Consider the following 20,850-nt stretch of genomic DNA (forward strand, 5'->3'; position numbering starts at 1 on the left):
TCTCCATGGGATCATAGCATGGAGAGGTCTCTGGTGGGACGAGGAAATCACGAGACAATGAATCAGCCTGGATGCAGGGACTGAACACCACCTGTGTCTTCCTACAGAGCCGCCGCTCTGTGGAAACACCATGCTCTGCCTGTGCAGGGAGCACGGCCACGGGAAGGCGGGGCACCTCAGAGGGGGACTCCGAGAGGGACAAATCCACAGAAAAGAGGGAACACGGGAAGTGACGCCAACTAGCCCCCAGCTCTGAAAGGAAGCTTCCAGCACTTCAGGGCACGTGTGGTAGCCTGGCCCACAGGAAAGCCCTGCTGCCTGCCTACTTCTCAGTCCTGAAGCACCACTGGTTCCATGGAGAAGCGGAGCCCTCAGTTCCTGGGTAAGGTGCTTAGTAAGGAGCTTCACCTGCCTAAGTTTTCAACGGAGAACTGGGCGGGCGCCATCAGCGTTAATGGGAGCCTTCACAGCCTCGTGTGAAGGGACGTGGAGAAAAGGCCAGCTTGGGGCTGGGGAAACTCTGAGCAACAGTTGCTGGTAACTCTGGAAAGCAAAGGAGTGAAGAACAAGAAATGGGGAGCTGGGGGAGTGGACACACCTGCAGGAAACTGAAGGGAAGATGGAGACAAAGGGCTTGAGAAAGGAGCGGGCCCACAGGCAGCCACATTAGCTGAGGGAGCCAACGGGGCCTCAAAGCTTCATTTTCCATTTACCAGCAGCCGTGCAAAGAGCCAATCAGGCTGTGGGCCCGCAATCCAGAGAAAGGGACGTCCCCCCTCGGAAGCACCTCACAGTTGTTCCCTGTGCAGCCATGTTTCTCAAGTCTAAAGGTCCTTGATGCCTAAATCCAGTGATGGGCTGAAAAATAGGGGTGCTGACATACCCAGAAAGGGAGAGGTCTGCTCCCCGATTTTAGTACTCTTACTACCAGCGCTGTCTGTAATGCTGTCTGTAATGCCAATTATCTGTAATGCCAATTATGACTTTAAGAAGATGTCTGAGAATGGAACGATGGGCTTTGGGTCAAATTTATTATCCACTGTTGATACTCACTGCCTGCTTTTGGAGCAAAGTTAATGATGGATGATTAAAGCAGACTAACTTACGCTTCGCATAGACATCTCGGCAAGACACGCCCGTGATCTCCAGCTTCCGCAAGTTTTCACAAACGCCATACTCTGTAACAAGAAACATTTGCTGGACATTAGAGTCAAGAAATCACAAAGCAACAGAAACAGACTGATGGAAGGGAAAGAGGGAGGGGAAAAGGGAGGGACTGAAGAAAGGGGGAGGGAGGCATGTATGGAGGGAAGCAGGGAGGATGCCTGAGCCTTGGCCTGGTCTTGCTAACCTGATCACACAAACCCCAATGCAGACAGTCCTCAGCTTATGAATACAGTGTGGTAAAAACTCAGTGGTCTGGAAAGGATGCACGTTCCTATGGAAATGAGATTGTCATTGGTATCAGGGTTCCACAAAGACCCCCTTAACCCGCAGTATGGGTCACCATGCTACTAATTCTATGAAACAAAGACACAGATCCTTTCACTAAAGACCCAGGTGAGACACTGGAAGGAGGAGCTGGCCACTCTGTGTCCTTTTGCACAGGCCTAACCTAGATGAGCAGCCAGGGAAGGGGGTCCTTGATTCCCTCCCAGCCTCCCTGTCCAACCCCTGCCTGGCTGACAGCACGCTCTCCTACTTTCTCCTCCCTGGCCCTACTCCCACCCCACCACGGCTCCACTTTTCAAAATCATCATCCTCGCACATCCCAACCCAAACCTCGGGTCCTTCTGTTCCAGTCTGTGAGGCTTCTACAGGAAGCACTGTAATTGAACTAATCCACACTAATACAGCACTGCCTGTTAGCCAAGGCTAATAATGACGAGACCTGACTCGTACCAGCCTTTGTGTGTGCTGGGCAGCACGCCAGCTCCTGCCGGGCCCCACAGCACCCCACCTTGCCAGCAGCTCATGAGAGAGGTGCTACTGCCATGTCCGTTTTCATGGCGAGAAAGCAGGGGCAGAGAGGTGGCTGACTTGCAGAAAGGAACATGGGCTTGGGACGGGGGGCCCAGAAACAAAGGCTGGATGGGAATGCCTCCCAGTGGTGAGCACAGCCTCGGCACAAGGCACATGCTCAGCAAATCTGATGAGAAGGACAACAGGGGGCCCCTAGCACCCCACAGGAGTAACCACCAAGACTCTCATTCACGGTGCTCACACCAGGTGCGACTGGGGCTTCACAGGACGGCCTGTAACAAAATCCTGACAACCACCTCTAAGACCAGTAATCTGCCCCGATTGCAGGGAGGGAAACTGAGGCTCAGTGAGTTGGTGACTCAGCAGTCATCTGAAACAGGGATTGATGTGATCTGGCCAGGAGCTGCAAAGCGCTGTCCACCTCATCTCATCACTTTGATTGTGCCTAAACCCTCCTGAGGTCTGGTCCTTTCAACAGAATGGATGATATTAACCCAAATGCTTCCGTAACTGTTCGGATTTTGACAAAGTAAAAGCTCAACATGCACACAGGCTGGAGAAGTTGTCTGAGGTGCGTTGTTAGTCCTCTGCAAACCCCTCTGATCAGGCCTGCCCTGCTTTTCTCTACTGCCACTGCTGATGAACAGACGTGAAGAGAAAGACCTAAAACCATGGCCTTACTCTTTCTCAGGGGATAAAAAAAACGCATCTGTTTTATCCTCCTGTCAAGAATAATGTGGACTCCATTCCAAAGAATTACGCAAGTTGTAAGAACTTGTGAGGAACGACAACCACGAATATGCTGTTTGTGAATCTGCGGCGGGGATAAAATAATGAGGGCATGAAACATGAGTTACCAGCCCTGTGGGAGACCAGTTTGTCAAAATCCCTGCAGACCACCCCAGGTCGACAGAACAAACTGGAACAACGGGTCTACCCGGCTCTCACTGAGACAAGCTCTGCTCTCTGTTAAATGGTCTTCACACTCTCCTGTGGCTCTGTGATGGCCAAGTGGCTCCCCAAACACCACCAGTCATTGTCACTACTCTGTCCAGCTCTCCATCAACACACTTTGTTCTTCTTCTGTACAAACGATGAACTTCAAAATTGTTTCCGTGTAGTAAGCGGCGTGCTTTGGTTTGTTTTCTGTGTGGTTCTGAAAGGCCAGCTCCTTTTCTCGGTTCCAGCGTGCCGCCAGTGCATGAAGCAGCCGAGGATGAGCCTCTTTCTTCCTTGGTGACATGGCAGTTTGCTTGCAGGGCGGGGGGTGGGTGTGGGGTCTTTTCCTTTGAAATGCACACTGCCGTAGCATGTGTTAGTCCTGCAGGGCAACGGTTACATACAGGGCAAGACCTGAAAACGCATCCATTTGTGCTGTTCTTGCTGATGGAACCTGCAGTCCAAAGCCAGGCCTTTTGCAAGGCATCGAGATTGTTCCTTGGGAATTCCTCCGTGCTCAGATTGTTGAAGTCTGGTGACTTGGTTTATGATTTCTGTATCTCAGTCCAATGTATACTCTAACCTGCTAGAAACAACCACTGCCTCTCATTAATCACTTGGACTTCTGAGTGGTGCCAAGCTGTTTAGCTAGGATGACCACATCATAAGTCTCTGCATACTTTGTCAACAAATGGTATTGCTAATGTCATGGAGAAGGGGAACTTGCACAACCAGATAAAGCGCCCACAAAAATGCCATTAACAATCAGAAGAAAAACAGAGTTATGATGAAGTTAGTGCTAATGAATACAGCAATCCTTAGTGGGCTTTTCTTAATGTTCCCAAAAGATCACAATCAATTCACCAAAGTAGAATAATGTCATTCTGATGAAACTATTCCTATAAGAAATATCTGGTGTTTTTCCACATGATGGAAAAATCTTTTTTTTTTTTTCAAGAGCGGCCAAGAACAATTCGACATCCTCTGATTGTTCTATAAACCTTCCCATAAGTCATCAAGGGAAAATGCCCTGAAAATAGCTTGAAGGACAGTGTACTTGCCAGCACCGTGTGTCCTTCCTTCCAGAAAAACTAACAAGTGTTAACTCCATCCTTCTGCACAGACCCAATCTGAGATGATTAAAAGTTAGCACATCAAACCATGCTGCCAATGGCTGCTCTTTAAGTATGGGATTTGGTGTTGTAGGCTGTCGAGTCAAAAAGTTTCCTTGCTAAGGAAACTTGCATAGGTACTTTTTTGAAAATGCCCACTCCAAAGATGGTAACAAAGTATTAAAAAGTTGGGAAGGCTGAGGAAAAAATGGGTGAACTGGACTTGAGGAAATTAATAACATTAAATGGTCACACTCTGGAAAATAGTCTGTCAGTTCCTCAAAAAATTAAACATAGAATTACCATATGGTCCAGCCATTATTCTACTGCTGGGTATATACCCCAAACAATTGAAAGCTGGGACTTGAAGAGATAGTTGTACACCCATGTTCATAGCGGCATTATTCACAACAGCCAAAAGGTGGAAGCAACCCAAGTGTCCACTGATGGACAAATGTATAAGCAAAGTGTGATCCATCCATACAATGGAATATTATTCCGTCTTTAAAAGGAAGGAAATCCTGACACGTGCTACAACATGGACGAACCTTGAGAATATTATGCTGAGTGAGATAAGCCAGACACAAAGGACAAATATTGTATGATTCCATTTACATAAGGCCCCTCGAGGAGTTGAATTCATAGAGACAGAAAGGAGAATGGGGCTTGCCAGGGATTGGGGAAGGGAAAACGGCGAGTTGGTGGTTAATGGGGACAGAGTTTCAGTTTGGGAAGATGAAAAGAGCTATGGAGATGGACGACGGTAATGGTTGCCCAACAATGTAAATGTACTTAAAGCCTCTCGACTATACACCTAAAAATGGTGAAAATGGTAAATTTTTTGTATATGTTACTACAGTTAAAAAATTAAATTGCCACTTCAAATATTCCAATCAGAAATTTTCCAAAAGGCGATTTAAAAGATGTTTTGCCAAGAGGAAAACAACAGCTCAGTAGTTTAGCCTGAGTCATGTCAACACTGAAGCTGCATCTAATTGCCAGGGGCTGCCAACCTCTCATCACTCATTTCCTGTCAACGTGTGATGGGACTTGGCAAAACATCTCTGTCCCCACAGCACATTTCTGAAAATGCACAGAAGCTGCTCAGTGTCTATGCGTGGGAACGGGTGAACAGAGTTTTCTCTCTTTTCTACTCTCTCACCCCCACAGGAGAGCCCAACAGGCAGACCTCTGCTTCCTGAGGCTCCTTCCCCAGAAGAGACAACGGAGTAATGGAGATGGAACCTATGCCAGTGTGACTGAGATCTGCACACACTTTGCATCGAAACAGAAGGGGACACAGAAATTAAGTCATTACTCTGAGCACTGCTTCGATATTGGGAAACTGCAATTAGCGGGGATTTAGTCTCCTTGTCCCAAGAAACAGCGCTTAGGAAGGAGCGCTGCCACGTTGGAAAGGCATGGTGCTCAGGCACTATGTGAAGCAAGCTGGTGGGCACACAAGGTAAGTTTGGAAAGGGAGGCTCTCTTCTGGTCCTGGAGGGACCTGAACGTCAGAGACAGGAGTCCACAGGCAACACAGAAGCACCGAAGAGTCGTAGGAAGAAAAGCAGCACGGACAGGGCCTGCAGAGCAGACTATCAACCTGTGGGTGGAGCCAGCGGAGATGCCCCTGGAAACGCAGGTGGGTGGGGGGTGCAGTGAGGAGACCACTGGACCACCAGGTAAGGCAGAGGCAGGAGGAAAGGAGGGCGCAACCCAAACGTGGCACCCGGCAAGCAGGAGGGAGCCAGGGAGAAGGGGTGGAGTGCGGACTGAAGAAACGCTGCTAGCTTGTTTCCCCATCTGCTGTAAACTCAGTTTTCTAAATAAAACTAGAAGGTGGTATTGATTGGAAAGACTGCATCTTTGTTTGCATTAAATTAGGGGACAGTTATAACCCTTAGTGGAATACGGTTAAAGCTTTTACTTCCTGCTGAAAAAGAAGTCAAGGGCAGTGGGACGGGGAGCTGGTGGGAGGGGACCGCCACCAGGCTGGGGGGAGGAGTCAGGCATCCAGCACCCCCCCAGGTTTCCTGACACAGCTGCTCTGAGGGAATATCCAAAAACACTGCGCAACAACAGAGCCCTGATTTCAAATCCCTGTGTGTTCTCCAGTGGCTGCTTTACTCAGTTATTACTGTAAGTGCATCAAATGCCTTTAAAATAATAATAATAATAATGTAGCAGATCTAGAAAAACACTCTGCAGCCTGCTCATCTTAGGATGGGAAAGAATGTAAAACACCAAAACCTGGACACAGCCTATGGGGACAGAGCCCCAGAGAGCAGTTTCCAGGCTCTCGGCCTCACGTGGAACGGTGCTGGCTCGGGTAGTAAATGGCCATCAACTGTGATTGGATGGCCATCAGCTGTGGCTAGTTGGCCGTCAGCTGTAACCAGTGAGCCATTGGCCACCATCTTTGTTTGCATATATATATAACTGCCGTGGCTACACTAGCAGAAAAAATGGGGGCTAGCAAGAAGATGGTGGCTGAGCTAGCAAGAGTGGATTGCAGAGAGGCAGATGCCGCCAGCGAGAATATAGCGGTATGACTCCCCTACCTATGGCTCCATGGGTTTTCCGTTTTGGCCTCCTCATGTCCTGAGTTCTTATGTGGAGAGCGGGACCAGAGACTCCACCTGTCACCCCGCACGACACAGCCCATAGGCATCTCCTGTGAATACCTAGAACATTTAGGATGCTAAACAAATGTTCCCGAGGATAGGTGAAACCACCTATATCATCAATGTGACATTCCCAACCAGTTCCATCCCTGCAAAGACAAACAGTCTAGGTGCCAACAGGAAGCTTGAGAAGCATTGTTCTTCCAGCTAGAGGACTCTAATCCCATCCGGCTCCCACGAAGGAACCCCCTGGCCAAGGGAGATCCACTCCATCTAAAACCCAGCTGCTATCCAGACACCTGTTCTTCCTGAGTGCAAGCACACCCGATCTTTCTCAGCACCCATTGTAAGACCAGGAGATAAGGCCCGTGAGTCTGACTTTGCAATCATCTCACTCTGGTCCTTTTCTAACACCCCAGACACTTCCCTATTCCCCCACTAATACTATACAAGCAGGCCTGGTGATCCCGATTTTACTCTCCATCGCCACTGGGTGGACAGTGATGGCATCACTGCAAAAGATGCTGACTCATGAGTTTGAAACCCAAGGGATCTCCTGCAAGGGCCTGGTTTGGGGAGGGTGGGGGGGGAGACACTTATTCCTCTCCAAAGGCCAAAAGATGTCCTTGTATTTACATGCCCACCAGAGAGACAAATCCAGATCCTCAAATGCATTACGTAACCACTTTATAAATACAGTGAAACAGAAAAAATGGCAGTGCCTGGACCTCTAACAACCATTCAATTCTTTTTGGCAAGGCACCAGTGTCTGCCCAGTTAAATAGGGCCAGGGGGAAATCTTTACTCAATGCTTTCTGGGTACCAGATTAACTTTCCAGCTTGCTTTTTTAAGGTTAAAAAAAGAAGGGGAAGTCTTAAAAATGTTCCCCTAAAAGGCATCGTTTCCCTTTATCCTTTTCTAGTTTGCTCATTGAAAGGACTGTTTTTCTATAAAGCAGCATATGAGATTCAACCTGCAAAAATACAGAGAACTGTAGTCCTTTCAATTAGCAAAGCAGAAAAAAAGAATACAGATTTTCCCTACAGTGTTGAGATTCTGTTGTATGTCCAGGAAATGGACTGGCTTCCTGTTCTCCTGGTTGACACACGGGTTTCTCTGACATGGTCAGCTTGTTTATCCAATTGCTGACGCGCATACCCCACCACCAAAACTGGGGGGCTCAAGAAACATCTGCCTTAAAAAAAAAAGAAAAAGAAAAAGAAATATCTGCTTAACAGGAATCAAAACATTTTCCTCAAGCCAATCTTACAAACAGCTTGCCCATTTCACCTCTTCCCAAAATGGCCCTTCCAATTTCAGTCATATTTAACAAAAGCCACATTTCTCATATTTTGCATCAGCATATCAAACAGAACAGAAATACCATTTTCTTCTGCACGTGAAAACAAGATACTGGTTTTTTTATTAGTTTCAGGTGTACAAAACAATGTAATAGTTAGACATTTATCATTTATATCCCTCACACAGTGATAACCCCCCTCCCTCCATCTACTACCCCTCTGACATCGCACACAGCCATTACATTTCCACTGTCTCTATTCCTAATGCTGTTCTCCACTTCTTGTAACTATATATATATGTATATCTATATACAGTTATACATATATACACATATACATATAATTGTAGTTGGCATTCATTATTGTTCAGCTTCAGGTGTCCAGTGCAGTGATCAGGCATCTACACCCTCCCCGAGGTGGTCTCCCTAATGAGACAAGTGTCCGTTGGATACCCTACATAATCTTTACAACATTATTGATTATATTCCTTAAATTGACTTTTGTATCCCTGTGGCAATCTTGTGGTTACCGATTGTGTTTTCTAATCCCCTCACCTTCCCCCTTATCCTTAGCCCCTGCCCCCATCTAGCAACCCTCAGTTTTTCCTCTATGTCTCTGAGACTGTTTCTGATTAGTTCATTCATTTATTCTTTTCTTTAGATTCCATCAAAATATTGGTTTTTAATTTCCCATTTCTGTCATAAAGATTGCACATTATGGGAAAAAGATATTTCTAATTATAATGGAATTTAAACCCACTTTAGACTTACAACTGATCAAAATATTAGACAAATATTATTCCACGTGTCATTAAAACACTTACCATCAAGGAAAGACATGGCAAAATGATATATTATTCACTCAAAACCTGACCCTGGCAGGCAAAGAACTGAATAATATAAAATCTTTTGTGACTAAATATTTAGAGTTCAGTGTGGAATGGAAAAATACATGTATGAATATTTCCTTTGTTTTTAAATTTATCTTCTGTTATTAATTGAACATTTTGATTTAGAACTACAGTTTGAATTTTCTCAACTCATTAGCCTTACCTAGATTTCATGACGTATTGCATAAATGAACAGTGTCAGAATTGGCTGGCATTTGAAAATTCACCAACTAAATGGCGAGGTATTAACCAAAAAAGCCCCGTCAGAGTCAAAGGCAAAACAACATACTTGGCTTCCACCCTGGGTACGCTGAGAAATGGTGAGTTATTTATAGCCCCACATGCAAGTAGCTGCAGGAGGACTGTAGCCAAAGGAATGATGCATCAAAAAGTATTTACCCTCCCTCTACCCGCCCCTGCCCGTGAGTCTGGATGTGGTCTGGTTTCTTATAAGAGGGGAAAGCATCACCTATTTGTTATATACTTGCACCAAAATCAGGAACACATATTTGGCTTCTCAGTAGCCACTTCCTTTCACCTGCCCAGGGAAATACCACTAGAACAAATTTAATCCCACAGCTCCAACATGTACGGGGCTAGAAAGGCCAAAGTTCTATAAAAATAACTAATTACTGCTAATTTATTATTGCCAGGACACTGGAAATTGTGAGCTTCTCACCAAACATTATGAAAAGCAACCACATTTTAAATTTCTAGTGTACCTCCCCCTTGCCCCAAAATCATCCTATCATTTTAAGAAGCATTCTTAAACATGAATGCCTTGCCTGCACCCTGAAAATCAATCATGGCCCAAAATTCTCTGCAGCAGTAACACAGGTGTATGGTATCCTCTTTCCCACTCCCATTTTTCCGTGGCTCTTTTGTTCTGGAAAAATCCAATTATCAAAATACAGAAAGTAAACATGCAAATTCACTAGTTAGTCTTACCCTCCCAAGACACTGAAAAAATGAAGCCACCATTATATCCACGTCAGGGCTGAACCTGGAAGCTCTGTTCCAGGAATCCTGATAGGTAGGATGACCCACCTCCTCAGTCAGCCTGAGATCCTGACTCCTGCTCACCAAGGCTGGGAGGGCTTTGGTTTTTATGTACATGGACTTGAATTTGGCCTTATTAACATCCACTATAATCAAATGTTCAGAAAAGATGAAGTTTTAGGGCTCAGAGAAATAGGACTAAACTTGTCTCATAAACAACAATTCTTACATAAAATCCAACCACAATTACACTAACTCTACAAGACACCTATGAATACCACTTGGGAGATGAGCTGGAAATTAAAGCTACGAGAATGAACTAGTGAAACTGAAGACCTAACTGTTGACCATCTTCACAACCGTGGGATGATTACTTAAACCCAAGTTAAAAATGTGTAACTTTGATTAACGCTGTAACTCACAAAGGTCACTATAAATGAAGTTAAAAAGCATATGATTCCCTTTATGGTGATGGAAGGAAAACTGACTCTGGGTGGTGAACACACAATGATTTATAGAGGATATAATACAGAATTCTACACCTGAAATTTACGTAACTTTACTAACAATTGTCACCCCAATAAACTTTAGTTAAAAAAAAAAAAAAAAAAAAGCAAGCAGCGGGGGCCAGACCAGTGGCTCAGGCGGTTAGAGCTCCCTGCTCCTAACTCCGAAGGCTGCCGGTTCGATTCCCACATGGGCCAGTGGGCTCTCAACCACAAGGTTGCTGGTTCAATTCCTCGAGTCCCGCAAGGGATGGTGGGCTCCGCCCCCTGCAACTAAGATTGAATACAGCACCTTGAGCTGAGCTGCCTCCCAGATAGCCCAGTTGGTTGGAGCGCAGGCTCTCAACCACAAGGTTGCCAGTTCAATTCCTCGAGTCCCGCAAGGGATGGTGGGCTACACCCCCTGCAAATAAAATTGAACACGGCACCTTCAGCTGAGCTGCCGCTGAGCTCCCGGACGGCTCAGTTGGTTGGAGTGTGTCCTCTTAACTACAAGGTTGCCCGTTCACTCCCGTAAGGGATGGTGGGCTGTGCCCCCTTCAACTAGCAACTGCAACTGGACCTGGAGCTGAGCTGCGCCCTCCACAACTAAGACTGAAAGGACAACAACTTGACTTGGAAAAAAGTCCTGGAAGTACACACTGTTCCCAATAAAGTCCTGTTTAAAAAAAAAAAAGGCAAATGACTATAGGCGATTGGATAAATAAGATACGGTTCATATATACAATGGACTATTACTCGGCCATAAAAAAGAATGGAATCTTACCATTTGTGACAACATGGATGGACCTGGAGGATATTATGCTAAGTGAAATAAATCAGACTGAGAAAGACAAACACCGCATGATCTCACTTATATGTGGAATCTACAGAACAAAATAAACGAACAAACAAAACAGTAACACACCCATAGATACAGGGAACAAACTTGTCAGAGGGGAGGAGGATTGGGGGTAGGTGAAAAAGGTGAAGGGTTTAAGAAATACAAATTGACAGTTACAAGATAGACAGGGATGTAAAACACAGCATAGAGAATATAGTCAGTAATGCTGTAACAACTATGTATAGTGGCAGGTGGGTACTAGACTAATGGGGGGGATCACTGCGTAAATTATACAAATGTCTAACCGCTATGCTGTACACCTGAGACTAATACAAAAAAATACTGAATGTCAACTGTAACTGAAAAAAAATTTTTTTAAATAAAAATAAAATTTGGGACCATTAAAAGAAAGGACGCTCAAAATCATTATGAAAAACAAAAGCAATGACTCAAATGACTATAGATTACAAACTGTTTTGTAATATATTAAACAGAAATCTTTCCAGATGAAATTAACAAAACCTACAAATCAGTAAGAAAAAAATAATAGAAAAAAAAAGGCAAAGATTAGGGATAAGCAAATAAAAGAAATCCAAATTGCCAATCACTATATTTTTAAAATGTGCATCCTCACTGGGTATCAGGCATATGCAAATTAAAATTAAATGCTGCCTCTCTCCCAGACAGGCACAGGTTTTTAAAGATGGATCGTTCACGTTAGAGAGAATTTAGCCGATACTGGATTAAATGAGGTAACTTAAATTTCCTTGGACCACAAAAGGCAGCTGCACAGTGATGCAGCATGCTCAGCATTTGTATTTCATCTTTTGTGTGTTGCCTGTTTATGCCCTAGTGACAGGTGTGTAAACAGATAAAATCACTCTGAGAAAGAACGGGGCAGTATCTAGGAAAACGGCAAATCTCCAAGCCTACTGCACAGCAACACCATTCCTGGATTATTCCTTGGAGAAATTGTCAAACTATCTGTATCCAAGGAAACACACATGAGATCGTTCACTTTCACACTGGTTCTAATGAAAAACATAAAAATAAGCAAAAGAACAAAAGTGTGGCCTTCAAATTATGAACCACCATGTAACATTTCAAAAGACTGAACCAGTCTTTATTGACATGGACAGAACTTAAACACACAAGTTGACAGGGGCAAAGCAGATGCACAATACTTACAGTATGGTATATTTCAAAAAATTAAATCACCACCAAACACTATATATTGGGAGATGTACACAGGTATATGTATATACAAGTAAACTAAATCCACGCCAGTGGCTGCTTCATGGAGTGGGAAGTACAGTGATGATGAGATGGGACTTGAGTGTTAGCTGAGATGTTTTCTTTAAAAACCCGTAGAAGAACCAAAAGCAAATATGACAAGACTTAACAGTTATTTATTGGGGGTATTTATTAGGAATATGCCTAGTTTATTATATTTAGCTTTCATTTTTTTTAATTTCTCAAAATGAAAATTCCCCTAGCACATAGGCCACCTCGGTAAACAAGATGCCTGGATTCCACCGTCACGGTGTCTATTGTCACAGGAAAGCTGAACGGAGAAATGTAGCAGCGGGAAAAGAAGAACTGAAGATTCTTCCACGTCAGCTCCGCAACTTCTTTCTACATCTTCATCGGGACCTTTTGTATTTCTGTTAGAAATTCTCAGAATTTACCCTGAGCTATAACTCCAGTTAATTTTACTCTGTGGCATGCCTTTGGGTTTTCTGTTTACACAAAAGTCTTCTGTTACCCTCCATTCCTAGAGCTGAGCTAGCTATAGACCTTACAGTTCCCCAGAGACCGCCACACAGGTTTGGCTGACTGATGGAGAAACTCCTCAAAGCACAATGGAACATCTGTGATCGACCTGGGTCTTACAGGTGTACAAAATGCAAAACAAAAAAAAAGCAAAGGGAAATCACAGAGAAACTGGAACTTTCTTTGCCTCTATTTTAAAATGTCAAAAGAGGGGTGGATGGGTGGCTCAGTTGACTAGAGCTTGAGATCTGGGCAACAGGGTTGCCAGTTTGATTCCCATCAGAGCCAGCGGGCTGCACCCTTCACAACTAGAATGAAGACAAATGAGCTGCCACTGAGCTGCCACTGAGTTCCCAGGCAGCCGTATGGCTCAGTTGGTTGGAACATGTGCTCTCAACCACAAGGTTGCCAGTTCAAGTTCCGCAAGGGATGGTGGGCTGCGCCCCCTGCAACTAAGATTGAACAACAGCAACTGAACTTGGAGCTGAGCTACGCCCTCCTCAGTAAGACTGAAAGGACAATTTGACTTGGATCCATGGGTCCAGGGAAAAACACACTGTTCCCCAATAAAGTCCTGGAAATACATACTGTTCCCCAATAAAGTCCTGTTCCCCTTCCCCAATAAAATCTTTTTTAAAAAAACCGTCAAAAGAAATTTATTTGCCACAAAAATGACAAAAGGTTAATACTGGTAATATTTAAAGTGCTTAAAATTTGTAAGACAAAAATAGACTCCCTAAGAGGAAAAGACACACACACACACACACACACACACACACACACACACAAATAGGGAATTCCCAAGAGGTGATATAAAAATGGCAAAGAAGCATGATAAGTAAACACCTACGATTTAAAGGGTGAGGGCTTAGACACATCATCTCATTTAACCCTGTGGGACAGCCCTTCCCACTAACACTTGGGAGGTGAAGCAGCATGTTCACAATCTCAGCAGATACACAGAGCCTGCCCTGCTGACTACAAATCCAAAGTACTGGCCATTGAGCTTTACAGCAGAGTTGACTGGCTGATCCCCTGGTTGGGGAGGATTGGGGTACAAATTCCAACAGCTTGGAAATGGGTATCTAAGGTGTTATCAACGTGCACAACCCCACCTCGAGAAGTGCACACTAACATGGTAATCTTAGAAGTCCTAACAGGTACATTTAAGTCTCATTAAGTCCTACGAAATGCACAAAGGCAGTCTTGATAGCACTGTTTATGACAAGAAAAAATTGCAAACTTCAAAATCAACCAGTAAGGGACTAGCCTGTGGCATATGTATGCTGTGGAATAGTATGAAGCTCTTGTATATTAAACTGTCTCTAAAAGAATATATACGGTATGATCCCATTTAAATAAAAATGTGTCCATGACTCTACATGTGTGTATGGAGAGATGTTTCCTAAAATTGTAAGGGTGGCTTATCTTTGATTGTAGGGCTCTCTGATGATTCTACTTCCATCCTTCTGCTGTTCTGCGTTGTTCAGATTGTTTCTTACCTGTCCTGTTTACCAAAATATGAGAGCTTATTGAACATCAGAGATCTGTCAACGTTTAAACCAGAGAGGCTTGCACTCGGGATTAAGTAAATAACTCCTCCAGGGATTTGTTACAAAACTACTCACTGCCCTCACTACTGCCACCAGCATCCCTGAGGGTGACAGCAACGCCTGCAGCACTGACCTGCTCCCAACTGTCCACAGATCTGGTCCTCCCCTCAAGAGACCCTCCAAACACTCGGCCCCCTCTGCTCCCTAACTACTCAAGCTCACCCTCATTGCTCTCCTCAGCTTCCCCAAAGCCTCCTCACCAGGGCTGGGAAGGGGGAGGGCGCCCACAGAGGTCAGTTAAGTCTCCGACCTAAACCTCCAGGGTCTCGCACCCACAGGGACACCCCGCCCCAGTTCGAATCACTCCCCTTGGCTTCGAGGCATCCTGTCCCCGCAGCTGGGGGACCCCGCACCCCTCTCTGACACCCCAATGCCCACCAGAAACTCCACCTCGCCCGGACGCCGCGCCCCGAATCTGTGGGGAGGCCCCCGCCCAGCTGGGTCCGCCCCCTGGAGTCCCTGATCTGTGGCAGGTCCCCGTCCAGGGTCCATGGGGACCTGAGACCCCGAGTCCCTTTCAGGCCAGAAACACCCGCCCAGCTAGGACCCTGCCCACTGGGCACCGGACCTATGGCAGGTCCCTGTCCAGGGCCCTTGCAGACCTCCGACTCCCCTCCGAGGCCCGGACCCCCACTGCCCCCACCACCGTCCAAAGCCCCCTCCAGGCCAGAGCCCCCTCCCAGGCCCGGACCCCCACTACGGCGCACTCACCCTCGCGGCAGCGCCGTCTCCAGATGGTGTCGGTGAGCAGGATGCGCCGGAACTTGGTGCAGACCTGGGCCAGGCTGGGCAGGTCGGTGCCGGGCAGCGAGGCGAAGATCTCCACCAGCAGCTCGGGCGGCAGCTCCAGCAGCGAGCAGCGCGGGGGCGGCGAGGGGCCCGCGCCCCGGCCGCCCTCCGCCCCGCACAGCGCCACCGCACCCGCCTCGATGCACTCCTCCTCTGGGTCCGTGTCCGGCTCGCTGTCGGCCGCCGCCGTCTCGGCTGGGCCCCGGCGCTGCTGGCGGCGCCGGCATCCCCGCGACGGGCCCACGCCGCAGAGGCGAGCGCACACCGCCATGCCAGCCAGACTGACAGCCGCCGCGCCGCCAAGGCTTGCGCACGCGCAGCCGACAGCCAGCCCCGCCCCACCAGAGCCGAGCCACGCCCACACGCCGCCGGCCAGGCCCGGCCACGCCCACCCGGAGGAAGGTGCGGGGGTCTGGGCCTGGGAAGCCCCGCCCTCTGGGGAGGGGATGAACCGGACCCTCTCCGCCAGCCGGGGGAATCCCAGGGCGGCCCCGGTCTCCGCCAGCCTGAGATCTGCGGCCTTCCAGTCCCGCTTCCAGACCGAGCACGGGAAAACAATGTCACAAACACTGGACTGCCGCTCCTTCCCGACTGAGGAGGTGTGTGTGGGCAACAAAACGACTCCGTGCGGCGAGTGAGGGCGGAACTCACCACCGTCCAGAGTATGGGGCTCTCGGCAGTCGCCCCCCACCCTGGGACGCCTTCGGGTGCGTCTGCTGCCCCGTGCATGGCCCCTAAGGACACCCCCACCCAAACCTCTCCCAGGAAGGCTCGAGAGACCACCCCCCAGAACCGCCCTGGGAACCACCCGCAGCCCAGGACTTGCGGGAGGACCTTCCCCGTGAACCACTCCAGGACCGTCTCTGAGGAACCCCCCGCCGAGGACGGCCCCGAGGACAGTCCCCCAGAACCTCTCCCAGGACGTGCCCCTGAGGACGGCCGCAAGGACTGGCCCCCTGCATTTCCCAAGGACACCCGCCGTGAACCCCCGGAGGAAGCCCCCGGACTGCTTCGCAGAGAAGCCGTCGTCTAGGTGGGTGGAGCCAAGCGAACTGTCACCGCCCTCTACACTACTAGGTAAGCCAAATAGAACCCTGAATTGTGCCCATCGGCTTTCTTTTACCTAGAAACACGTTCACTCATGTCTGCCCTTCGTGCAGTGAAAAGGGGAGGTCATGCGAGGTGATGAATCCTGTCATCTGCCCTGATCTTGTCGATATGGGAGAGCTCGCTCACTACAAAAGTTTTAAGCCTCTCTCCCTTTAGAAATTTAGTCTCCTTTTCCTTCGTTTCCTAGTTCCTCAGCCCCTGGCCTTGATTCCTCTTCTAATCAGTTTCTGAATCTTACACTACAGATTGCTCCTAGCCTGCATCACAGAATGTCTCTCAGATAACTACCTAAAAGCCTGTGACTTCCCAACGTCCCCAAAGCCATTCCGGATCCCCCAGGCCAGTGTACTTGTTGATTGCTCTTTCCAACTCATTCTGGGCCCAGCTCTTGGACAACTGATGCCACCTGAATGACTGGTTGAATGGCCACAGGCTCTACAGAGCTAATGGATTTATTAATTAAAATCTATTTTTCCTCATTCTGGGGCCTTGGCGATACAGAGGACACCCCAGCAAGATTGCCAGCCCCAACCAAAGAAGCCAGGCGGATCTCGGATCTCGAGACCCTGTCCTCTCATCTGAGGTCAGATGGGGCAAGAGTTCCGTGAATCCCCCAATAGGTAGGGACAGCGCTACACCCCTGCCCAGCAGGAAGCAGATACAGAAACACAGACCTTCTGTCCCTCAATTTCCCATAGAGATTTTATGGGGATCACCTCTCTCAAGGGGAATAAAAGGCAGGCAGTTAGAGATAAATATTGGGTCTCTGCATTACCGCCCAAAGACCTCCCCTCTCTGTCTAAAATTCTTTTCATTGTAAACAAATGTGTACAAGATACCCAACTAGATTAAACCGGCCATTCACACCTGCACAGTCTAAAAAGATGAGGTAATAGCCTCTTGTCAATCACAGGTGTCAATCAAGTAGTCCCACTGCCCAGACAGGAACAGCCCATTCAAGAGAAAAATGTGCTGGCCAGTTTGGGCCCTTTGAGCCTCTTCTTTTGCCCAGCCCGCTCCAAACTCTTTGGAGCGCACTTTTTCTCCTAATAATGTCACCTTGGGCCCTTGAGCCATTCTCTTCTGCTCAGGTCCACTTCTATTTCTTTAAAGTGTATTATCTCTTCTAATAAACTACTCTTTCACCACTTTATTTCTGTGTCTCATTCAATTCCTTGCTCGAAGCACCAAGAACTGGGACACCACATCGAGAACAGCCAGCCCACGCTCCGGAAACATGGTTGTACCCTAGTTACCTTGTTTACTGTGCTCCAGGGCACGTGTGTTCTGGAGAATCTGTAAAGCCACCTCAAGACAGTGGCTTAACCTTAAAAAACTCAGAACAAGAAACTGTTATTAGTTGTTTCCAGAAAGGAGGGCCAGGGGTGTTAAAGAAGCAGCTCTATAACTGGGTGGGCCCAACTCTTTTCTAGTCAAGACCTACTTCCATGCCCTGAAAAGTGCTGGAGGAATTTCCCACAGTCTAAATGGAAGCTAAGAATCGAGGGGCCACTCCAGTGTTTCTGGTCAAGTGTGGGTTTTGCTAATCAAATAGAAAATAGTGACCCTGCCAGTTCCCCTGGGCCCAGCCGCCACAAATTCCTGGCTATCCAGTACCACCATGAGGAAGTCTCTAAGCAGAAAAGGGGGCTGCCTACCCTGGTCCACAGAATCCCATAAATGGGAAAGTACAAAGTGCAAAATAATGCCTTAGTTCAAATTTTGACCACCTCAGGTCCACACAATTGAAAGACAACACCAAACTGACCTCCCTGCATCTAGGTTTTTCAATCCATCCTCCACAGTTATCAGAACTGTCTTCCTTCAAATACCAAGGGTGCCAAAAAACTGTATACAAATGAACACTCTGGTCAATGTTGCTGAAGCAATAATTGTTGCTGAAGCACTATGCCGTCATCAGAAGTGTCTGGACGCTGATGGGAACCACTTTGAGCACCTCCTGTTATTGCAGAAGTCAAACATGACTTGTATTCATCTTCTGATATCGGTATATATTGAGTATTACAATTTTCATACAGTTTTCCTTTCTTAAAATATATGTACATTTTTTGGCACCTTCTGTAGTAACATAAACAAAAGCAGACTCATCCCATCACTTCCCTATTAAAAGTACTTAATGGCCCCATGGACTCCTTATCACTTCAAAGTAGCTCACAATCTGGTCCTAACCTCCTAGCCTGGCCTCCTCTCCTTCCCCACACACGTCTTTCATTGGGAGCCATCAAATTCCTAAGCCAAAACTCACCATGCCTTGTCAACATCTCTGTCACTTTGCTCAAGCTGTCTCCTCTGCCAAGAAGCCCCATCGCCCCAGTCTGTGCCATCAAAACCAGCCCCCTTCCTCCTTGTCCTCAAATGGCACCCCCTTCTAGGAAGGTTGGCCCCTTTATTGCAGCACCATCATATCGTTTTATTGTAAACACGTGGCTTCCTTTGGCACCAGCTTTACTAGATGTAACCCCATCACATGATATATATGCTAACACTTCATGTAATCAATGAATGTTTACTGACTAAATATTTGTTGAACAAAAAAAACAACAAACAAATAAACCGACTAAAAGGATAAATGGAGGAACGTAAACCAAACATGTAGAGAAGGCTGGTGAGTTACCACCATCACCATCCAAACTAGGAAGTATCTCAGCAAGCAGAAATGCATCAACCAATATAATAAATATTTACAGAGTACCTGACTAGCCTAAGTGCTATGTTCTGTGTTGATCCATAGATTCTAAAGTATGATCCACGTCACTGTTACATTTTGGTCAGTTATTTTAAAAATCTATCTACTCCCTCCTAGGCCTTATTACTAAAATATAATTTTCTCCTAGAGGAGCTTAGAGTATATTAAAATGTACAAAATAATTTGGTTAAATTTACATCTTTAGAAAAATGGTTAAACTATTCTTTGTTCATAATTTGAATTATGCAACTATACAGATAAAAGATAGATCCACATATTCTTGACAGCAGGAAGGCTGTGTAGAATAACACACCAAAATGTTGAAGGATTGAATTGGTGCAGACCATCCAAAGAGAAAGAAAAGGATGGCTGTGAGAGCTTGGGTGATCTATGTCGGTGGAAAGGAACCAAAAGGGAAAGACTGCATATAACTGAGAACGACGGCATGTTGAACCCTGATAGCTTTATACGTCCTTGAACAAATTTACAATCCCTTATACAGAACTGTATCCTTTACAAAGAACACTCAGGAGGGTGCATTCATGCGAAAATGAGGAAAAACTAGACAGAAGAGATCATTTGTTTTAACACTATGAGACTACAATAATGAACTCTTTGTTAGCAAGGGCTGATAACATCTAAGGAAATAAGCAGAATACAGGGCAGGGCATTTTCAATTGGTTGCCTTGAAAGTCACTGAAAGTACTGTTTCTTGGACTTAAGCAAACTGTGTTAACTTGACCCATGCTGGTTCTCGGAATCCAGATGTGAAAAGTGGCATCTTCCTCACTGCTCAGCAGAAACAGTCAAGGTGAATGGAAAAAAGGGAAAATAATAAAGGGCTAAACACGAGGTTCGTGGTTTAAAACCAGAGTCTGAACAATTGCATCCCTTAACAGTCCCGGATATGGGCAAAAGCTGGAAACACAGCAATCCTTTGAAATTTGTTTAAAATGAAACAAGCGAACAAACAAACAAACAAAAACTGTGGAACGTCAGCCAGTTCCATTAGAGGTTATTCACTCACTTAAATAATGTTAGGTTATATCCGCGAGTTATGCACTAGTTTGCTGATTTCTGAAGTTGTAGCCCAGAGGTAGAGCTTCACCGGGAGAGGAAGCACTCCAACGCAACACCGTGCCTTTCTTGGCAAAACCTCAGGGGAACCGGGGACGACACTCCTACAGGCTACATCTATTGCATGTCAACTAAAAAATCCTCCTGTCCTCCTGGCTGAATCCTTTCTGAGAATAGCTCCTGCACTCCTCTTGAGCAATACTTGTTTATTTACTTGTTCTAAAGAGCAAAAAGATGACACAACTGATCGGACAACTGGCCAATAGTAGCCCAGACAACCTCGAGGGTGGAATAGTTCTTCCAATTAGAAAGAGGCGAGGTGGGACAGGCCAGGCTGGCCTGAGGAGATGAACTAATTCTCAGTGTGGCTTGCCCTCCATGTTGAGTGTGGCAAAAATAACACTAATGTGTTCGGGACTGCAGGTTCATGTTTCATGCCCCATTTAACAGATTCTTAGAAGTAGCTAGACAGAATGATTTACAGCTATGTCATATCACTAATGCTGGGGCATCATTCCATTTTCAGCAGTTACTTTATTTCCCCCACGAGTATGAGCATTTATGGTCTTTTCATGTTATGAAAAAAGGAATAGGACAGTTA

General features: G+C 46.4%; 1 protein-coding gene across 2 annotated transcripts in view; it reads right to left on the bottom strand.

Moving 5' to 3' along the window:
• Positions 1–15,652, bottom strand: part of FBXO31 (F-box protein 31) — a 35,046-nt gene extending 19,394 nt beyond the window's left edge. Inside the window, exons 1-2 of one of the 2 annotated variants that reach the window (XM_081032719.1) lie at positions 15,278–15,652; positions 1,107–1,178 (exon numbers count right to left, since the gene is read on the bottom strand). In XM_081032719.1, coding sequence (XP_080888845.1) covers positions 1,107–1,178; positions 15,278–15,626 — 421 coding nt within the window. In that variant the 5' untranslated portion in view covers positions 15,627–15,652. The remainder of the gene's footprint in view (positions 1–1,106; positions 1,179–15,277) is intronic. The other variant, XM_081032720.1, reaches the window with a different exon arrangement.
• Between the last annotated feature and the right edge of the window lie 5,198 nt (positions 15,653–20,850).

This window comes from Rhinolophus hipposideros (assembly GCF_964194185.1).
Source record: "Rhinolophus hipposideros genome assembly, chromosome: 21".
Lineage (NCBI taxonomy): Eukaryota > Metazoa > Chordata > Mammalia > Chiroptera > Rhinolophidae > Rhinolophus > Rhinolophus hipposideros.